This window comes from Astatotilapia calliptera, chromosome 11, assembly GCF_964374335.1.
Source record: "Astatotilapia calliptera chromosome 11, fAstCal68.1, whole genome shotgun sequence".
NCBI classification, from domain to species: Eukaryota; Metazoa; Chordata; class Actinopteri; order Cichliformes; family Cichlidae; genus Astatotilapia; species Astatotilapia calliptera.
The window spans coordinates 14,171,121-14,189,361 of record NC_137432.1 but is presented as its reverse complement, the minus strand read 5'-3'; the positions used below and the strand labels follow the sequence as shown (position 1 = coordinate 14,189,361).

Below are 18,241 nucleotides of genomic sequence, written 5' to 3'. Positions count from 1 at the left end.
ATTTACATCAGCTGTCTGGAAGGCTTTACGTGTGGATCCCTAGGACTTGAGTTAGCAAGTCTTTAGATAAAACTTGCGACACCCCAAAAAGATTTTGTAATCTTACGCAGAGATAAGAACTATTCAATCTTAGCCCTGACAGTCTGGAAAAAGACAAACAGCTGATTTGTCAGTGCAGTCTGTTAATCAGTTACTATTGACTGGGCTTGAAAATGCAACAACATGGACATTACAACACAGACCACAAATATTCAACAGCTGCTTTAAGAAACCAGAGCTGCACCACCCAAACCTTTTAGTAATGCTAAAAACGTCTTCCTTCAAGACTGAGTCAAGGCCAGCTCAGTGGCCTAACCCTTCCTTTGTTCCAACTTAACCTTAACAACTCTTAGATAATAGGCAACAACAGAAAAACCACGTATACCACACGCCAAGAGAACAACAGAAATGTGTCGATTCGAGTGAATCCCGATAGCATTACACTTCACATACTTTTAATGCATGGGAACTCACAGGAGACACCAAAATATGTTTATTGTTTTCTGACACATGTGGTGTAACCTCACAGTGTTCCAAGGTGAGTAAGCTCTTTCCTGACATCCAACTGAGGACAAGCCTCCTTTAATGTTCGACTACTTGGAAAAGAATAGCAGCGCTTTAATCCAATGCTGACTGACAACAACTGATTCTTACTACATTCAAATGCGCGCACACACACACACACACACACACACACACAAAAAATTCTAACCTACCACCTTTTGATCGAGACAACTGTGAATCAAAATAAGCTACGCTGAACAACCAAGTTGGCGAAACAAGACATCCAACTGCGCTATTTGCTAAATATCAGCTACCTGACGGAGATTTAATACCGCAGTTTTCAAGTACTATGAGAGTTAGAATTGGGATACACAACACAACCTATTAGCCATACCATTAGCATGTCTGCTGTTAAGCACACCACAGTCAATACATCAATTCACAATACATGCTTTTTGCAGCACTTTTTAGCAGCTGAGTGTTCACTTTTGTCCTAGCTAGAGGGGATTTCCTTACTTTTAGCAGCAGACCACGTAAAGCACTTAGACTTGGAGCTGTGCAGTTTTCAGTGTTTTGCTATGTGCAGCATGTGTGTGTTCTGGATAATGGAATATACAAAGATATCCTGACAGACATTTGGTGGTCATCAGTCTAGTAGCAGGAGAGAGTGCAAAACAAGCTGTGATCATGAATTAGAGCGTAAACGCAGGAAACGTTGTGTCCACCATAAACTACTTCCTATCAGTGTTTTTTGACTCAAGGGACCAATTGAGCTGAACTTAAATCAGCTCTAAGACATATTTCAAAACCTCTTTTTTGGCTATGCTCACAAACATGTAAGAGCCTCAGTAGCAAATGGGTGAGGTGTCCTGAACCAGACATAAATGTGTAAAAACTGGTACCATAACGTCTCTCAGGACTGCAGGCCGACATGTTAAATCCCTGAATAAATAATAATGACATGAAGGTGACAGAAATCAGGCAGCCATTGGTTTTGACTAAAAACCAAAACGCCCACATAATCGTGTTATTACACAACAAATGCACAAAGGGATCAAGCACTGTTGAATACAAAGGGTAATGCTAATTCTTAAGCCGTGTTTAACTGGTCAGAAGCTTACCTAACAGGTTCAGTCAAGTCTCAGATGCGTCTTTAATTCCCTCTTGCTTACCCCTTACTCTTTTTCCTGCAAATGAGATTATGTGAAACCTTTCATTTTTCCCCAGCATCATCTTCTCTAGGTTTCAGATATCAGCAATATCAAATATTGGGCACAAACAAAAATGTCCACCCATTTTCACACCTTGGCTCAGGGGCTTAGAGGATTTCAGGGGGTCCTTTTGTCCATCTTTGGGGGGATACTCCCACTGGGTTTAAATCTGGGACTCTCCACCATTTGACCTTAGAACTGAAGAAGCTTTTCGGATGAGAGGTGAAACGTCTTCAAGCAACTTAAAGAAGTCCAGACGCTTTTCTTTGCAAGCTCCTTTGACTACGATGACCTGGATGACTGAGAACCTTCACAGACAACTAACCCTGTGAACACACTGCTTTTGTAGAGATTTAGTAGTTTGATGGTAAAATATGACTGCTTATATCTTACAAATGTATGAAAAAGGAGAACTAGAGAATCTTACACCCCAGTGGCTTTTCAGACCACACCCATCTTCAAACTCTGCCTGATCTCTAGGACACACCTGTGAAGTTTCATGGCTGTAACTTACACTGTTGCAATCACTCACACTCCATGGTGTGACAGACATATAAATGCCTGCCAGAGAGTACTCAAAACTGTCTTTTCTGTGCTCTAAATGCAGTATCTTTAGTACCCACACACTGTTACAGTTGGTGTTTTTTGAAACACAGCAGCTCCAGGCAGGATCTCATTTGACTAACAAATGAAATCACCTTTGTAGATGCAGGGACTTTGATTTAGCATTCTGCCTGCTCGGTTCAGTTTTATATTATTATGAGTACTGAATTTACAGAACCCTGTCCTACAGAGGTGGTCGTATCACTACAGCATTTTTAAGTCCCCGTGCTTCACTGGTACGATTTGTTAACTATGAACAGATCAAGACTTGCATAAAACGAACACAAATAAAGGAGAGAATCTCTTCTGGCCTTTCATCTCTCTTCACTGTATCCTTCTCTGACGTACTTCCTACAATGCGAGCGCCTTTCAGTGACACATAGCAACCAGTCCTTTGTGTTTCTACAGACTCAAATCATGTTGTCAGATAACAGAGATCTGATACCATTACTCATATGGACTCACACAGTCTCAATTCAACCGTCTTCACAGGGAGGAAAGAGGAAGAGGAAGACAAAGAGAGAAGTTGAGGAAAAATGTCACATGACTGGCTGAAGAGGGTTAAGACAGCTTTTTCAAAAACCTTTCCCTTCACTTATCAGAGTTGAATACCTCCTGGTTGTAGTGCTGACAGGAAGGGAAGGGATGCTGCTTTGCAAGAGCAAACAAGAAAAAGGAGTTGACAGATTCTCATAAAGATGACGATACAGCCACATTTAAAAATAAGCATCAATGGAGAGAAGCTCTTCCATCCCAGCCATCGGCTGGAAAGACGAGACCACATCCAGAGAAAGAATGAGAAGGAGAACATGGTGGAAGAAGGATTAGTTCTTATTCCATCTCTTAAAGTGATTTATCATTGTTATTATTCTATAGACAAGAGAAAGACAGTGTTATAGCAACAAAACCATGGCCAAGAATGTCATGCATACAGTTAAGCTGTTTACAGTAGGTGACTCACATTGGGATAGCCCACAGTTGGAATGGAAAACAGATCTTTCAAAAAAGAAAAAAGAAAAGAAAGCCATCCATGTCGACACTTTGTACTGATTGCACTGTACTGTAAATCCCTCCCACGGCCAATCTGACAGTCTGAAGTGATTCTGCAAACTGTGACAGCAAACCAGAGCAGAGTACACAAGGCCTGGTATTTGCACACTTTGTAGTATTTGTAAAACAAGAAGAACTTCTTAGCGCAAAGAGCACTGTGGGGAGTATCTAATCCAGCAATCCTTTATCTTCTTTGACCAATAAAAACAAACTATTCGTTTTTTGGGTTGGAGTCTGATACACACTTCAGCCCGATTCACAATAACCACCAGCACATATGCTTTGCAGAGACAGCTCAGCGAACTGTAACCCACTAAAAATAACTCTCTTCCTGTTTGCCATTAAAGGGTACCCTATTATGCTTTAGGCTTTCTGCTATCATATTTATACTCAGGCTTTTTTTCTACTCTAGGTTCTGTATGGTGTGTCAAAGTGAGCTGATATCCTCATTATGACCATCTCAGATACAGAGCTTGGGCTCTGAGGAAAAACACAGCCACACCCAATCGCTGTGCATAACTTTTGCTTGCCGGGGCTAGCCAATCAGGAAAAAAGTTAACCTAAAGAGATAGTAGCGAGCTAAAGCTGTATGTTTCAGACACTAAATGAATTAAATAAGATTAAGGATTATTTTAAACTGAATCATTCAAAGAATAAAAATACTGAGGTAGAAATTAGCATAATAATTCACATTAAATAGGCTTTTTTTATCCATAGTTTGTGTGCTTTTAACAGCAAATGTCACTATCAAGTAAAGTAGTCAGATATCACCTGTGATGTGAATCGCTGTTTGTTTTTTAGACAACAGTATTAAACAGCAACACAGATCCTACAGGATGTGCTCGTCCTGCTTTTTTTGTTATTGTTGCACACTGTACGATATGAAATAGCCCACCAGCTGAAGGCTTTCAGTACATCAGCTTCATTTGTGCCAATACAGATAAGCTGAAGTTCACTTCAGCTGAACCTGCTGGGTGAGACATGATTTGGATTTAACATTTTTTCCCTTTCTCCTGCTCTTCTGTTTTATCTCACAGAATCAACGCAAGACAAAAAATGAAGGTCTCGAGGACAGAGTTAAGGTTGATGTGGCTCCTCTATTTTATATATTTATAGTTTTTTTTTTAAAGTTTATATATTTTTTAGAATGGGATAAACTTTACTCGGCACCAGAGTTATTCTTGTGACAGTGCCAGTGTTCAGGCAAACAAAGGCCAATGCCAAAGGCAAACAAGTGATAAAAATCACAATGACAAAGAAGAAAAGTGCCCATTTTTGTTTGTTTATTTAAAATCTGGAAATACTGTTACTATATTTATTTTTTAATAATATTATAATATTTATAATTTAAAACAAACACCAGACCATATTTTCATGAAGTACAATCCCAGTGAAGTAAGAGATGTTTGAAGGTCCTTAACACTCAGAGTCTCATTCATAAAAGCAACCTTTGACTTATTCTGGATTTTTCAGAGCATTTGTAACCAGTGTTACATCAACATGGAGGTCTGGGTGCTGACTGATTATGAGTTGGAGAAATATTTCTTATCCAAAATAAATCAATGTACATTTTGCAGTCCTTAAGAAAGAGGCTCATTCTGGCTTATTGAGGGGCTTGGCTATTACTACTAACAGCTCTTTGAGAAAAAAAACAACAACCAGAGACACACCTCAGTCAATCTGTCAGTAACGCCGTGTGAACTTCCTTGGCACAGCGTTAACAGTGTGTTCTGCTGTGTGTCTGAGCAGTGAGACAGTACGCAGACCATCCACAGATCATGTGCTGTTAGTTGGCAAACTAAGTGGAACCTTAATTTAGCTTCCTAGGAACGACAAAGAAACGTTGCGCCTGAAAACTATCACTTCATAACAATAAGTGTGTTTGTATAGCACTTTTCAAGACAGAGTTACGTAGCACGTCACAGTTTGGATAAAATGCACACTTTAAAGTATACATGTTCAAATACAGACATACAGACACGTAATCAGCCATGTGGTCAGGCATGCATTCCAACATGCATATTTCCATACATACAAAGAGCTGTAAACGACATCCCAAAATAAAGAGGAAAAGATTAAGAGAAAGCTAACCAATAAAAATGTGTTTTCAGCTGTTGTTTAAAACTAATAATGGAATCGGCTGACCTGATAGGCTGAGGAAGGCTGTTCCCCAGTTTGGGTGCCACAACCTCAAAGCATGAGCGCCTCTCATTTTAAAAGTAGAGCGAGGAATAGTTAGGAGACTGTGGTTAGAGGATCAGAGACACCGGCTGCAGTGATAAAGTTTAAAAGGCTCTGCTATATAAGCAGGGACCTGTCCATGTGGAGCCTTATATGCTAACAGGAAAGATACCTAGCTTCACTGGAAGTCAGTGAAGGGATACTTACTATGTGTGAACAACTTGGTATAGCAGCCTACTCAAACATGGTATATGATGCAAGAAGCCTCTAGAGAGTATATAAATGGAGCAAGAGTTTAGTGTACTATGGATTGAATTTACAGTACTGTGTTGCTGTGACTTCTCTGGTGGGCTCTTCCCTAATTGAGTGTATTGGCAGAGTGCCCCTTTTTCTGACTGGATTTTGAAGCTCAATTTGATACATTTTCTGCCAATTTGTTCCCAAAAAACTTTATATAGGGGTTTTATTCACAGAGGCAACGATCCAACTCTCTAAACTGAGAAATGATAATAATAACCTCATGTCACTTGACATTAAGGGCAAAAGTTGAGGTTGTGGTAATCTGTCAGCCCGCTCGTGAAGACCGAGGGACCCTCGGCTGTTTTTAATGAATGAAGACAGGTTTACTGTGATAAGATTAAATCAACCTAAATCTTACCTTAATCTTATTAAAAGTGCCCACCCCAAAGCAGCAGCGACAGGCAAGGACTAGAAACAGTGGCAATACATGAGACAGATGGCTCTCGTGCAAACACGGCTTCATTATTAGGCTGTCGATCTAGCTCAAGGGATTAGTTCGGTTACAAAAACGGTCACTTAAAACAAAATCGTATAAAGGAAATGCAGTGAAACATCGCACCGCATATTAACGCACAGAGGGTTCACGTCGTTTTTTTAGGGTGACAGTTCAGGGGTACCAGTTTGTGGCAACCTGCACCTGCTCCACATGATCGGCAAACTTTCGAACCTGCACACACAGCACCGTGAAACACTTCTTACCGCTTCTGTGGCGCAAATTTCCCCGAAGAGTCCAAATGATTCCGGTTTCTGTTTTGGGGTGGGGGCGAACACCAAAGGACACTTTAGCGGCTCCGTCGGACCCTGCTCACACTGTGGCGGTATAAAATGATCCGTGATGCTGCCGGTCACAGTACCAGCTCAACACGAGTCTGGAAATAAGACAAGCAAACCAGCGACGGGTGTAATCTGAATCAAAACCCCGTGTCTGTTCACAAAACTTGTGCCGCTTTCTTACTTCCTCGGCAAGAGTGAGCGAATGTGTGGCGCTTGAAACAAAGCTGCTGACCGAGCACAGCTGAATACAAGCGGGAAAAACTCACTACATACTTCCGGTCTGTGAGATTTCAAAATAAAATACTTAATGTCAGTATTCGTTGTCAAACTACATGAGGTGAACCTCCATTGACGAAATATCGACTAGAACATGCAGTAAAATCAGTATAAATTTTATAAATGGCTCGTGTGTCGAAGATAAATTAGATCTAAATGAAAATAAATCAAATCTGAATTGAAATTAAATTTATCTGACAAACCATAGATTTATATTACACCGTCCTTCTTCACATTTCAGAGGACATAAAAAACTATAATTAACATAATACAACGGATAGTGAGAAAAATCATTTACCTAGACAATGTCTGATTTTTTTTTCTTCCCCATTTTCATTTTCAGAGTAGGACTTTACTTATTTTCTTGTTTATATTACAGTGTATGGACACATACACATTTTTCATAAATTTAAGTGGCATTGCATAGGAGTTACTATTTCATTCCCAGATGAACAGAATCAACTTTTTGGGATTTACTTACATTGATGATTGAGCATGCGTCAAGACAATCTATTTCATTGAACCAGGAAAGCTGTCATTGTGTATTTACAAAGTTCAAGGGTCAAGGTTCTTTATTTGTCACATGCATAGTTATACAAGTATAACACACAGTGAAATGTAACCTGACACGCTCCTCGACATGTGCAAAAATAGGGGCGGGGGGGGGGGGGGGGGGTAGAGGAAGAACATTATATATATATATAGTATATACATTAGGTGAATGTGCAGTAGTAGCAGCAAGCAGGTGAATTCTGTACATTAATAAGAAAAGACAATCTGACTATTTTACAGAATAGACAATATAAACATATTTAAAATTAAAGGAATTTGAAATGTACATTGTGCCTGGGTTTAGAGTGTTTGGAAGAGAGTCCTGTCTCAGTCAATTATAGATGATGTGAGAGGGCGGGTGTGTGTGTTTAGGGCCCGGATGGCTTGGGGATAGAAGCTTCTCTTGAGTCTCTCTGTCCTTGCTCGGATGATGTGGAACCTTCTACCGGATTGCAGAAGTTGGAACAGTTTGTTGCCAGGATGGGACGGGTCCTTCAGTATCTGCGCTGCTCTAGTCCGGCATCTCCTGGTTTAGGTGTCCTGAAGCGGGGGGAGAGCAATCCTGCAGCAGCGTTCTGCTGTACGGATCACTCTCTGGAGAGCTTTTTGGTCCTTAACACAGCTGTTCCCAAACCACGATGTGATGTTCTGTGAAAATGCTCTCCACAGCGCCTGTATAGAAAATCCTGAGGATCTTTGGAGAGACCCTGAACTTCCTCAGTTGACACAGTCGGGTTACACAGCCGGGTTAAGAAATGTAATGACTGTTGACTTTACTTGAACTTTGCAATAACAAAAAACTATGGTAAATACATTGAAAGCATCACTGGCTTTTATTTTGTTGAATGAAATATGTTCTCCGGAATTCGTCCCTGGCATTTTTATGTAACCTAGCTAGTTGGGAAGTTTTAAATTTATGCAGATTTCCACCGTTCCCTGCTCTTATATGGAGAGAAATTTGCCGCAAAAGACTGACATACTTCTATCCCTAGCTTATTAAGTTATTCGTAAGCCAGCTTCAAACATTTTTTAAAAACAATTTATTTATTCATTCTCATTTCCAGACAGTTTGATTAGAGTGAGGAAACAAAACCGTTTGGTTAGGTTTAGAAAAACATTTCAGTTTCAATAAAGTCAATCACCTTTTACGAAGCCACAATGGAAAACGTCTCACACGTGACCACATTTCACACAGTTTTAACTTAATTCACCAGTGTCCCCGCTGCCCTGTGGGCTGGCAAACACTGTAAGGCCTTTTGTCTGCCAATATCATTTAATTAATGACGTCATTCTACACTCTCACATGGATTGTGTGTATGCCCGCATTTAGACCCCGAAGACCGGAGTATGACCAGAGTTAGAGCTTACCTCCGGAATATTCAGAAGTACTCTGAAAATTATTTTTATAACACAAATTTAAAACTGAGTTTTATAAATTTCTCTGTTATAGTTTATTATAAAACGCCATTACAGCCACTTTAATTTGGATTCCAAGCGCCCGCTGTCTGTTGTGTTCACTCTAGTATCCTAGCAACGTGGGAATATACCATTTGGAGGTGGATCAGGTTAAAACTAATACAGCGTTTTTCACAAAATCACAGTTTTGCTTATATCTTATTTAAACCGAAACATTTTATTATATATAATTACTTATCTGTATGCACATATAATGACTATGACGAGAAGATACAGCCTTTATTTCATGCCAACATTTTCACTACCCCCCACTCTTCCATTTGGAACAATGCGACCCATCACTCTTCCGCTCACAAACAGCGGGTCGTTGAAGAGGTAGGTTTCAAGCTACTTTAATGTGAAGTGTAAAAAAATAACAAGCTCAGCATTAATCGCAAATGTTTTTTATGAGCCTGTGTATAGGCGTGTGCAGGTCTCTTATAATTACTTTCACTTCAACTGTTAACTTTTTTTGTTCAAAGAGTGCAAACTACCTGAGCTCCTGAACGTACAACAGACCATGAAGCCCCCGAGGTCAACCGTTATTTTAAAGTTTACGTTAATGCCTCATAACATATATGTTTTTTCACACATAAAGGTTAATTATTTATTTTAAGCATAAAATACACACTTTGTTGTCTTGTCTTTCTGGGTGAATGTTAAGAGTTCGTTATGAAAGTGGTTGACTCTAATGAAGCTGCTGTAGTAAAACAGGTGTTCCGCTAATTAAAGGTAATCAGGCGGATTTTTTACAGGTGTGGCTCTCCAACAAATATAGTACCCCACCTTTAAATATATATATGTATTTGGATGTTGTTAAAACAGATTTATGACAAGATTCCCAGAGGTCCCATTTATCAAAACGCGTGCAAGAGCAGATAATATTCCATACGTACTGTACAACTTGCATGGTATAGTTTGAATTACTGTAAGGCTTCTGTTTTTCACTGATGGGAAAAAAAAGTTTGAAGTGAATAGATATAAATTAGGCCTTTTTTTTCTTCTCCACAGCAAATGGAAAACTTCATTCTGTACGAGGAGCTTGGGGCAGGCCACAACTCAGTTGTCTATAAAGGAAGAAGGAAGGGCAATCTCAACTATGTTGCCATCAAATGCACTGACAAAACCAAGAAATCCGAGATTACTAACCATGTAGGACAATGTTTGAACTTAGTAGTACATCTTCTAGTTGTATTAGTTTTATATACCAATAACAGAGTTGTTTTTAACAGTCCAAAGAAGGCTGTGATTAGTATTGATATATCTAACTGTCAATCTATTTTCCGCCTGTTAGGGGATGATCTCCCTTTCTGAGGCCACTGCTCCCAGTACACTAGCATATATACAGTGTGCTTTTCATATTGAATAAGATCATGTGAATGATTAGTGCATGATATTTTTAGGTGGAATTTGGCATTGAGCTTTGCCGTAAAAAGCCTGCTTTATAAAAGTGTTCTGATGATTCACTTTTGTATAAGGTACGCCTCACCCAGGATCTGGATCATCCAAATATAGCCAACTTCTACGAGTGGTATGAGACAAGTAACCACCTGTGGTTGGTGGTGGAGCTTTGTACAGGTCAGTCATTATTCCTGGCAGTTGTTATAAACAGTACCCGAATATCAAAGAATATATTTGATGAGAACCACATCTTATAGCAGCTTAAGGCTTAAATTACTTTAATATTTTAAGTTTTTAATAATAAATGTCCTTTCAGAATGTGTTTTTCCCCATTACTCATATATATTTAGTGTTGGTATAGTCTGTAACCACATTTTTTTTAAGCAGTGCAAGGTGTGTCATTCTTTGTTCTCTTTGTTTTTACCTCATGTGCCAAACTTGCATACAAACATGTGCTGTAAATTTCAGGGGGTTCCATGGAGTCTGTAATTGCCCATGATGGAAGCCTGTCACAAGATGCGGTACGAAGGTTTGGATGGCACTTAGTCAAAGGACTGAAACACATCCATGAGTTAGGAATCATTTTCTCTGACCTGACTCCTGCTAAGGTTTGCACCTGCATTCATCTCTATGTAAGTGTATAACAGCAATGCTACCATCATATATGAATGTTGTAATATTTCTCTTTCTGTTGCTCATAGATCCTACTTGATGGCAGCGGCATTCTGAAGTTTGGTAACTTCTGTCTGTCTAAGGCAGAGGGAGACACGCTGCAGGATTTCCTTACCTTGTTCTCTGCATCTGAGGAGATAGAGGAAGGAGACAGCAATCAGAACACTGACAACTTAAAGAAAAGATTACAAGGTTAGTAATCATGCTGTTTCTGTATGCTATAATTTGTTGACTGTATAAAACCAGCTGATTAGAGATAAGAGAGGCTCTAAAGATATACAGCTGTTAGTAGCTGCTGTTGATCAGATGGAAATGTAAGCAAGGTCTTAATGTTGCATCCAGTGCTCTGGGTGTGCAACCTTAGGAGAGGTATTTCACTTAAGGCAATGACAAAAACAAGTCTTGTGTAGGGAATGTTGTTTTGAAATCTTGGTGAGATTAAAAAATAGCAGCATAAAAACTTTTTAAAAAATTAAAATATGTTAAGACTATACCATATTGTATACTTTATACTATCTGTTTTTTAAACTACTCTGTGTGCATTTATGTATGTATATTTTCAGGTTCTACAGCTTACAGTGCTCCAGAGGTTTTGGAAGGATCAGAAACTAATATGAAGTCTGATCTCTGGTCTCTTGGTTGTATATTATACTACATGTACACCGGTACTGATATGCAAACAGACTCAAACTAATGAAAATACTAATTCTGGCCTGTAATATGTTATACGGTACTGTTCTATATTGTTTTTGTTTCCCAGGTACACCCCCCTTCTTCTCTGACAACTACACTGAATTGAGAGAGATGATCTTGAATAAGGAACCACCACCTCCCAGGCAGACAGGTGACAAACACTTCCTCGCACACCCACATCATTATATACAGACACAGACTCGCACACAAAGATGTCACATTTCATATAGTGTTTGATATTTAGAAAAAAATAGTTTTAACAGATAATTGTTGATTTTATTCTTGTTGTTGTTTGTTTGGTTAATTTTCTTCTTTGTACAGTGGTTTCTGCAGGTTCTCCCTGCCAGGATTTCCAGAGTCTTCTGAAAGGGTTGCTCAACAAAAACCCTGAGAGGAGGTTAAGCTCATACACACACAACAAACACTTACAATTCTGATACAGTTGCTATAGTTTCATCATCTGGATGCTCAAATGCTTCTATAAATCGATGCACATGTTCAGAAGCATTGCTCAGACAGTGGGATTTAATAAATGAGTGATCAGTATGAATGAATGAATGCTCAGTGTGCTGAAAACAAAAAATCACCACACCACTACACCACCTGTCTGAACTGACACAAAGCAGTCTGGGTTCATGGAGTCATGCTAGTTATGCCAAAGTCTGACCTTGCCATCTGTGTGCCTTAGCAGAAATTAAAATTCATTATTCATAATCATTAATTTTTCCAGTATTGCGTTGTCCAATTTTTGTGAGTCTGTTCCCATTGCTGCTTCAAATTTCTGTTCTTGGCTGATAGGAGAGAACACACATGGTTCTGTTTTGTTGTAGCCCATCTGCCTGGAAGTTGTAAATGTTTTGGATGCTCTTCTGCTCACCCCAGCGTGGTTATCAGAGCTCTTTTCGGCTTTAATGTCAGGTCAGCACACTCTGGCCATTCTCCCGAGACTTTTGTCATTATCAAGGTATTTCTCACGGGGTATTTTTGTTTCTCACTCCAGTTCGACAGAGCTGTGCAGACTGCAGTGAGATCAGTAATTATAGAAATACCCAAACCAACTCGTGTGGCATCAACAGTCATGCCAGAATCATGGTTGGAAATACGGCCTGATCATATTTTTCCCAATTCTAATGACATTAACTGAAGCTTCTGAGTGCTTGCATGATGGATGTTCTATTATTTAACTGTCCTTTTATTTTGCCAATGCATTGCAAGAAGGACTCCCTTTCTAAATTACAAGAACAAATAAACTTGCAGGCCTGTGTAATGGAGCTAAGTCTGACTTGTAGTTTAGTGTAGTTTGATTTTCTACAAAATTACCAAGAAATTACACAGTACTTAAAAATACTTATGCAGTATTTAAAAATACAGTATAATACATACAGTATAATACCAGGAATTTAGGCACTACCTAAATTTTTTTATACATGCTTAAATTTACCTACAGTTTAATTATGTCGCTCTCTCTCTTTTTTTTTTTTTTTATATAAAAAACTGACTTATTAACCCCTTATTCTTGGGATACTACTTGTAGGTAAATGTAACTACAATGTAATTTCAAATAAAATAATTAAAGTTCCATTTACAGGGGAGTTGCTGTAGTTCCTGGTTGTATTGTAAGGTGTTACTCATAATGCATTTGATTTTTTGATGTATCTTTAGGATGAACTGGCCACAACTGCTGGCTCACCCTTTCTGGAAACAGATTATAAAGGAGGAAGAGGATGCCGAAAAAGGTGAAGAGAAGAATGAAGAAAATGAAGAGGCAGAAAATGTCTGCAAGGAGGTTGTTTCTTGTAGTTTCAGGTAGGTTATGTTTTTTCATTTTTCTAATCTGTTTTGATTTTAAAAGTCCAACATAATTACCAGCATTTATTTTCCTTGTTATTTTTGGCTGTCAGTCGGGATGTGAATCGTGTTTGACAAAGGTTGATATCAGAGAATTTAGCTAATAAAGAAACAGCTTGCAGAAAGGGTTCTGTATCGCCATTTTCACTCATGTGCTTCAGCATAGACCTTTTCTTGGCATTATCCGATGGAGCTACATACAAGAACACCGATGTTGGATTAAGTTGAATTGATCTTTAAATTTTCTTTTTTTGCCTGCAATATCTGTCTGGATCCATTCAAGAATAGTGCAGATGATAGCTGGGTGCATTCATGAGTAGACTTCATGTGTCCTGCTTTCTGCAGGAAGCACTTTCACTTACACCAACTGACCGAGTAAAACGAGTAGTAAGAACCCGTCTGAACGGAAATACTTCCTTTTTCTCTGTTACACGTTAGAAAGGGTAACTTCAGCCAGTGCTCAGACCTGAAAAAGAAAGAAAATGACCATGAAGTCTTTTTAGTTCTCACTACCTCCACAGACACACAAACACATGTGACCTTTTCCATCCGTGGCAAGCAGCGAGCCTTGCCAACAGCCACTTAGCCCTCAGTCAGCTAGCTTATGGGATGTCTGAGAAACTAATATCATCTCTTACAACAACTGACAGGCCATGTGACAGAAGGACTGACAGCCAAAATTCTGTCAACCACACATCCTCTGGAGCCTTGAGCCAAAGCCAGACCCTGAATAGTGAAGTCGGAAGGGAGAGAAGAAGAGAAGGAGAACCTGACGATGACTCTAAGTTAACTGGGAGTCTGCAAATGTGCCGCACACTGCAGCCCAATAAGTCATTCACACTAGGTAACAGATTCGTCAAAGTCTGTGTGGTTTAGATTAAGCAACAAAATTTAATACTTAGCCACAGTAAGCTACTTAACTTTGAATTTTAATTTTTACTTTAACACTAGTCATTTTTGTATATATGAACATTGTATGTGTGATAGATTCTGTTTTTTACAATATTTATCTTCAAACCATTAATTAATCATTAATCTGGTTTTATATTCCACTGTTTTGCTTTACCATTTTTTTGTACTAGAATTTGTTTGTGTTTGGTTTTGGTTTGTTGTAGGTCTACATTATACTAGTAGTTTCTATTGTGCAGATCTGATTTCTGCTTATTATGATGTAAGGTTCATCTTTCACCATACCACAAATTTATGTGTCTTTAAGTACACACGTGCTTACTTCTCCAGATAATGTTTCAGACCTGAAGCCAAAGAGTGGTTTGGATGAGGACAGCACTGAGGCCATTTTTCTGCTCAGGTATTCTGTACTCACTCTTTCCTAGTTTCCCTTACAGAGTTTTGTTCCTGTTTTCAGTGCACAAGTTTACAGATAAATCATTCCAGAGGAAGAATGTGAATCTCGTGTCTCAAAAGTGATATGTAAGCTTTGGATTTACTCTTACAGTAGGAACACACCTAGAACGAGTGGTACTCAGATGTCTATAGTAAACCATACATTGCTCTCCATACTCTTCTCTTCCTGTTCTTGTAGCTCCCGTGCCAACTCAATCAGAAACTGCAGTTCATCTGACTGTCCAAATCAGAACATTGCACCTCAGGTTACTCTCACTACCAGTAACTGTACTGACACTACACCCTGTGTGAAGGATCTTCTCCACACTGAATTTGATCTCACTGTCACCCCAGTCCTCGACAACCCCAAGGTAAAGGCGTGTAATTATATGATATGATGGCTGTTTCATATTTCTTTTTTTAATTCATTAAAATACATCTGTCAAACCTCTGTTAGTCTTTAAGTCTTCTTAGTGGGAAACTTTCTTGCTCCTTCTTACATAAGAATAAGACATTTATTAACAACCTTTACTAGCAATGTAGAAAAAATGGCTACAATTGACTATTTTGAGCTCTGTTTAACAGATTTTGAAGAACACACCTGGGCGATATGATCCTAAAACCCTATGTGTACCTGCATATTCAGGTATGTTTTTTGAGCTGGCACAAAGTCAGTTTAGTGTCCTGAAAAAAAGCAAAAAAGTATCTCAGTGTATTGTCCCTGGTTTTTATCTTGAATCCTCTCTATTTTCCTGCAGGTGAGAAGCTACAGTCTCTGAGTGATGAAGAGTGGACTGTCTTTCTATCACAGCTTTGTTCATCCATTGAAGAACAGAGCCACTCCACTTCCACGGCCACACGATCCAAACTCAACCTCCTGTGCTACCTCGGCTGTGTGGTTGGACATACAGTTATCGCTAACAGGCTGATTAACTCAAGACTGGTAGGAAAACATATTTGTTTTAGACTCCTGTTGAAATATGATCTGCTGGGTGGGTTTCTTGAGAACAGTTGCATAACTGTGCAGCTTAATAGAATGTATTTAATATCTCAACCCTACATGACAGCAAGGGATCCTTAGTGTTAGCTGAGGAAGATTATAGTTGGAAATCTTTCCACTGGCATGTCTACAATTGAATATTTATAATGAGCTATTGTTTTCCAGTTTGTTCATTTTCTACTGACCTTGTGCTGTCTTTTTTTGTCTGTTTGTTTGCCCTGTCAACAGAGAACTTCAGTAAGAGGATGTAGGTGTGTGGGTCATGCTTTTGCTCCCAGCTAGTCATTAGTCAAGTGGGAGTCATTAGTACCGCACAAGGATGCAGTTTCATAGAATTATTCAGGGCTCAAATAAAGATACCTCTTTCAATCTGATTTTGGGCACAGAGTTCCTGAAAAAAATGTAAGATTAAGATTAACAAAAGCACAGGAAAATTATATTTAGAATGTTTTTTATTTATGGTATTATTACTGATATAACCATACTTTTTCTATCTGTAATTAAATAAAGTAATGATAATTGTTTTTTATACGGCTCATCTTTTCCACTCAACAATTTGAATTTGAAAAAAGTTAATTTCTTTTTACTAAAACACCGAACACTCTCATTAACAATCCTTTTAGAAGTCACAATGAACTTAGATTCCATGCTTTGTGGCAATATATCATCATTTTCTACATATTTACATTGTTTGCTATCCTTTTCCTTCTTTCTGTCACTCTAATTTCCTCAATTCTTCATTCAGCTTCTAGTTTTGGTCCACCTGTTGCGACAAGCTCCTAACTGGGACATGTAAGTATACAATGTATGTTTGTTCTATAAACAGGGGACACTGTAACATTGCTTTTTTTTAAAGTGCTAATTTCTGATGTGGCAAAACATTATGATTAAAGAAAAGCTACTGAATAATTAGAAGAAGCACGATTCTACATCCTCTCCCAATTGCTTTTTTTTAACATTGTTTTATGAACTGCAGTTCCTATGATTATATCTAGAGTGGTTAAGCATGCTCTAAGAAATTTGATGTTTATACATTTTCTTTGCTTTATGTTGTGTTTTTCTTCTAAGGATGCTGGAAAACTTAAACACCATGACCAGTTTTATAAAATCAGTAACTGAAAATGTTTTTAAAAAATCCCGAGATGATATCCAAGCTGAAAATTCACAATTAACATAATAAATAAAAATGAAAAATGCCTTGCAGACGGAGCAAGGTTCTCAGAGTGATGGGACTACTGGCTCTGCACTGTAGTGACCTTGGATTGGACAGTCCTGTTTCTGAGGTCAGGAATATACACACATACTAAAGAGAGTTATGCTTATTTCCTTTAGATTTTTTTATTTCCATGTATTCATTTATTTATTTACTTAGGGAGAACAGCTACTGCTCATTTGCTCATTTTTTTTTTAACCTTAACCTAACACAATTTTCAAATGTTAGTATAAAATTTATACTAGGGCTCCTAGCTAATTGTCACAATTGTGTAGGTGTGCCAACACAGATTTAAAACCCCAAGACATTATCAATGCAATTAAATAGATATTTTATTTATGGAATTTTATTTATTTATTATTTATTAGAAATAAAAGTGTAACACTGGCAACTATAGAAAGAGCAAAACAGTCATTTTATTTCAGACAAGTTATTTAATGCGCTGAGTAACCAAAAAATTGAGAAGTCCTGTTTTCTTCAAAATGTTTCATGATCCTCAGACCTGCAGTACAAATTTACACCACAATGTGGCAGTAAATACCAGAAAGAGCACATTTATTGATGTAAAAATGTAAATTTATCCACAACAAAATACATAAAGGTTGATTTAGCATGTCTTGCTTAATTTTATTGTGCATGTGGCCATAATTAGTACTTTTGTTTAGAGGCATGCAAACAATAATAAAAGCTTTTAGCTGAGGAAGGAGGAAAAAAACTGTCCTGAAACAAGATGTAGAAATACTTTATAGTACCAGTATTTACCAGCTGGCGGCGTTAAAAAGCTACAAGACAACCATAGCCTGTGTACAGTAAATAGGAACTTTAGAGATATCTTGCGCTCTCTTGCTTCTGCTCACTCTCGCTCTCTCTCTCTCTCTCTCTCTCCCTCTCTCTCTCTCACTTTTGCTCTCATCAGTTCAGTTAAATTCAGAGTGGCTATATTGGCACGGTGCTTCTGAAAAAAATATTGCCAAAATAATTTGAGTGTACACAATAATAGTGGTATAAATATTTATACAATTTATTTAATCAAGTATAACGATTAATATATAACTGTTATGTATCAGTCTATGATATATCATTTTCATGTTTGTGTCTGGATGAATCCATGTAATGTGTGTGTTT

The 18,241-nt window shown here is 38.2% G+C and overlaps 2 protein-coding genes across 4 annotated transcripts in view; one reads left to right on the top strand and one right to left on the bottom strand.

Annotated features, from left to right (window-relative positions):
* Nucleotides 1–6,910, bottom strand: part of trak1a (trafficking protein, kinesin binding 1a) — a 45,924-nt gene extending 39,014 nt beyond the window's left edge. Inside the window, exon 1 of the mRNA XM_026183575.2 lies at nt 6,588–6,910. The gene's annotated coding sequence lies outside the window, so the exon portion shown is untranslated. The remainder of the gene's footprint in view (nt 1–6,587) is intronic.
* Nucleotides 6,911–9,231: 2,321 nt separating this feature from the next.
* Nucleotides 9,232–18,241, top strand: part of ulk4 (unc-51 like kinase 4) — a 102,234-nt gene continuing 93,224 nt past the window's right edge. The window contains exons 1-17 of one of the 3 annotated variants that reach the window (XM_026185486.2): nt 9,232–9,281; nt 9,957–10,097; nt 10,424–10,523; nt 10,815–10,954; nt 11,048–11,210; nt 11,582–11,683; nt 11,779–11,862; nt 12,033–12,108; nt 12,510–12,629; nt 13,374–13,517; nt 14,210–14,403; nt 14,799–14,868; nt 15,103–15,274; nt 15,489–15,549; nt 15,662–15,846; nt 16,649–16,695; nt 17,108–17,186. In XM_026185486.2, the coding sequence (XP_026041271.2) occupies nt 9,960–10,097; nt 10,424–10,523; nt 10,815–10,954; nt 11,048–11,210; nt 11,582–11,683; nt 11,779–11,862; nt 12,033–12,108; nt 12,510–12,629; nt 13,374–13,517; nt 14,210–14,403; nt 14,799–14,868; nt 15,103–15,274; nt 15,489–15,549; nt 15,662–15,846; nt 16,649–16,695; nt 17,108–17,186 (1,875 nt within the window). In that variant the 5' untranslated portion in view covers nt 9,232–9,281; nt 9,957–9,959. Of the gene's footprint in view, nt 9,282–9,720; nt 9,857–9,956; nt 10,098–10,423; nt 10,524–10,814; nt 10,955–11,047; nt 11,211–11,581; nt 11,684–11,778; nt 11,863–12,032; nt 12,109–12,509; nt 12,630–13,373; nt 13,518–14,209; nt 14,404–14,798; nt 14,869–15,102; nt 15,275–15,488; nt 15,550–15,661; nt 15,847–16,648; nt 16,696–17,107; nt 17,187–18,241 lie in introns of those variants that run through there. The other 2 variants (XM_026185485.2, XM_026185490.2) reach the window with 2 other exon arrangements.